This window comes from Palaemon carinicauda, unplaced genomic scaffold, assembly GCF_036898095.1.
Source record: "Palaemon carinicauda isolate YSFRI2023 unplaced genomic scaffold, ASM3689809v2 scaffold177, whole genome shotgun sequence".
In the NCBI taxonomy this organism is placed as follows: Eukaryota; Metazoa; Arthropoda; class Malacostraca; order Decapoda; family Palaemonidae; genus Palaemon; species Palaemon carinicauda.
This window is the reverse complement of record NW_027169336.1, coordinates 233019-234723: the sequence shown is the minus strand read 5'-3', so window position 1 is coordinate 234723 and position 1705 is coordinate 233019. Positions and strand designations below refer to the sequence as shown.

The window sequence follows — 1705 nt, the reverse complement described above, 5'->3', positions numbered from 1 at the left end:
ATTTGGAGAAAATCTGGCTTTCCCTTGCAATTTCAGTATGATTTCTGTTTAAGTAAATTGGAGATCAAGGAGGAGGAATTAGTAAAATATTCGTAGCACAAATCACTAACCTAATCTCTGGTAAACGTTCTGTATGTGACTCCTTTCTGGTAACGTTTTGAATTTTTAGAGGTGCAGCCAGAGGAAAGGGGCCTACAAGGGCCATATCCCCCCAATTGAAAAAAGAAAAAAAAATAATTAAAAAATTATTAATAATTGATAATGAAAAATTTGTATTTGCATGATTACAGACAGTGATACATCCTCATTATGGCATCTCGTGAACGTGATATGGGACATTCTTATACAATTGGGTCACACAAAGGAAAGAAGAAAATTCAAGAAGAAGAACAGAAAAAGAAAGATATATGAAGCTGCAGAAAGATCACAGACATGCTCACGAAAACAGTTTGTGATGTTACTAGTACAGTTGAATCTGCAGATACGTCAGATCATACAGGAAGCCCTCCCTTCATTATTTCGCAGCCAGCATCTACTTCTTTTGTGTCTCCTCTCAATGTGACGGACATTTCATACACAGGATTTGTCTTAAAAGATCCTGCCTCATGGCCAAATGTAATCCCAGATTCTCTATGTAATGCTTTCATTGCAGAAAACTTCAGCCAAACTCTGAACATTGACTTTGGGAAATCAGCAAGGATTTATGATGATGGAAATCATCGTTGTTTAAAGTCATCTATGTTTTATAGGAAGCTTGCAAATTCAGAAACTGTGAAAAGATCATGGATGGTATACTATGAAAGCTCAGGAACAGTGTACTGTTCAGCATGCAAGCTATTTTCTACCAAAGAAAATGGCTTCACACAGGGGTTCAATGACTGGAAAAATTCCAAGCGTTTCGAGGAACATGAAAATAGCACCACTCACAGGAGCTGCATTTTAGCCAGTGTATTTCGTGCACAGAAAAAAGGCTTATTGGATTCTCATTTGGAAAATCAAACTGAAATAGAGCGCACTTATTGGAGAAAAGTTCTAGAAAGAGTTGCTGCTGTTGTAAAATTCTTAGCTCTAAGAGGACTTGCTTTCCGTGGAGAAAATGAGGTTTTTGGTTTGGAAAACAATGGTAATTTCCTAGGGATCATAGAACTGTTAGCACAATTCGATCCATTCTTAGCAAATCATGTGTCACGCCTTGGGAATGCAGGAAGAGGCACTGTATCTTACATGTCATCTACTATTTGCAATGAATTTATTGAAATGATGACTAAGAAGGTCCTCAATGACATCATAGCAGCTGTGAAAACTGCAAAATACTTTACAATAAGTGTAGATTCAACACCAGATATTTCCCATACAGATCAACTGACATTCATTGTTCACTTTGTCGACTCCAGTGGTAAGCCTGTAGAGTGCTTGATAAAATTCATTCTTCTTCCAGCCATGATGGAGAAACAATGATGAATGTAGTACTGGATATTCTGCTTGAACATGATCTCTCTATTATGGATTGCCGTGGCCAGAGCTATGACAATGGAAGTAACAGGTCGGGTAAATATAATGGATTGCAAGCCCGTATCAAGCAAATCAACCCACTTGCTCAATATGTGCCCTGCTCAGCACATTCTCTTAATCTTGTTGGGTCATGTGCTGCAGAGTGTTGTGTTGCTGCAGTTTCATTTTTTTGGACTTTTACAAGCGCTCTTTA

General features: G+C 38.0%; 1 protein-coding gene across 1 annotated transcript; it reads left to right on the top strand.

The window, feature by feature from the left end:
* Positions 1-432: 432 nt before the first annotated feature.
* Positions 433-1458, top strand: LOC137635800 (zinc finger MYM-type protein 1-like). Its single transcript, XM_068368235.1, has one exon. The coding sequence runs from the start codon at positions 433-435 to the stop codon at positions 1456-1458; it is 1026 nt and encodes a 341-aa protein (XP_068224336.1).
* The last annotated feature ends 247 nt before the right edge of the window (positions 1459-1705 follow it).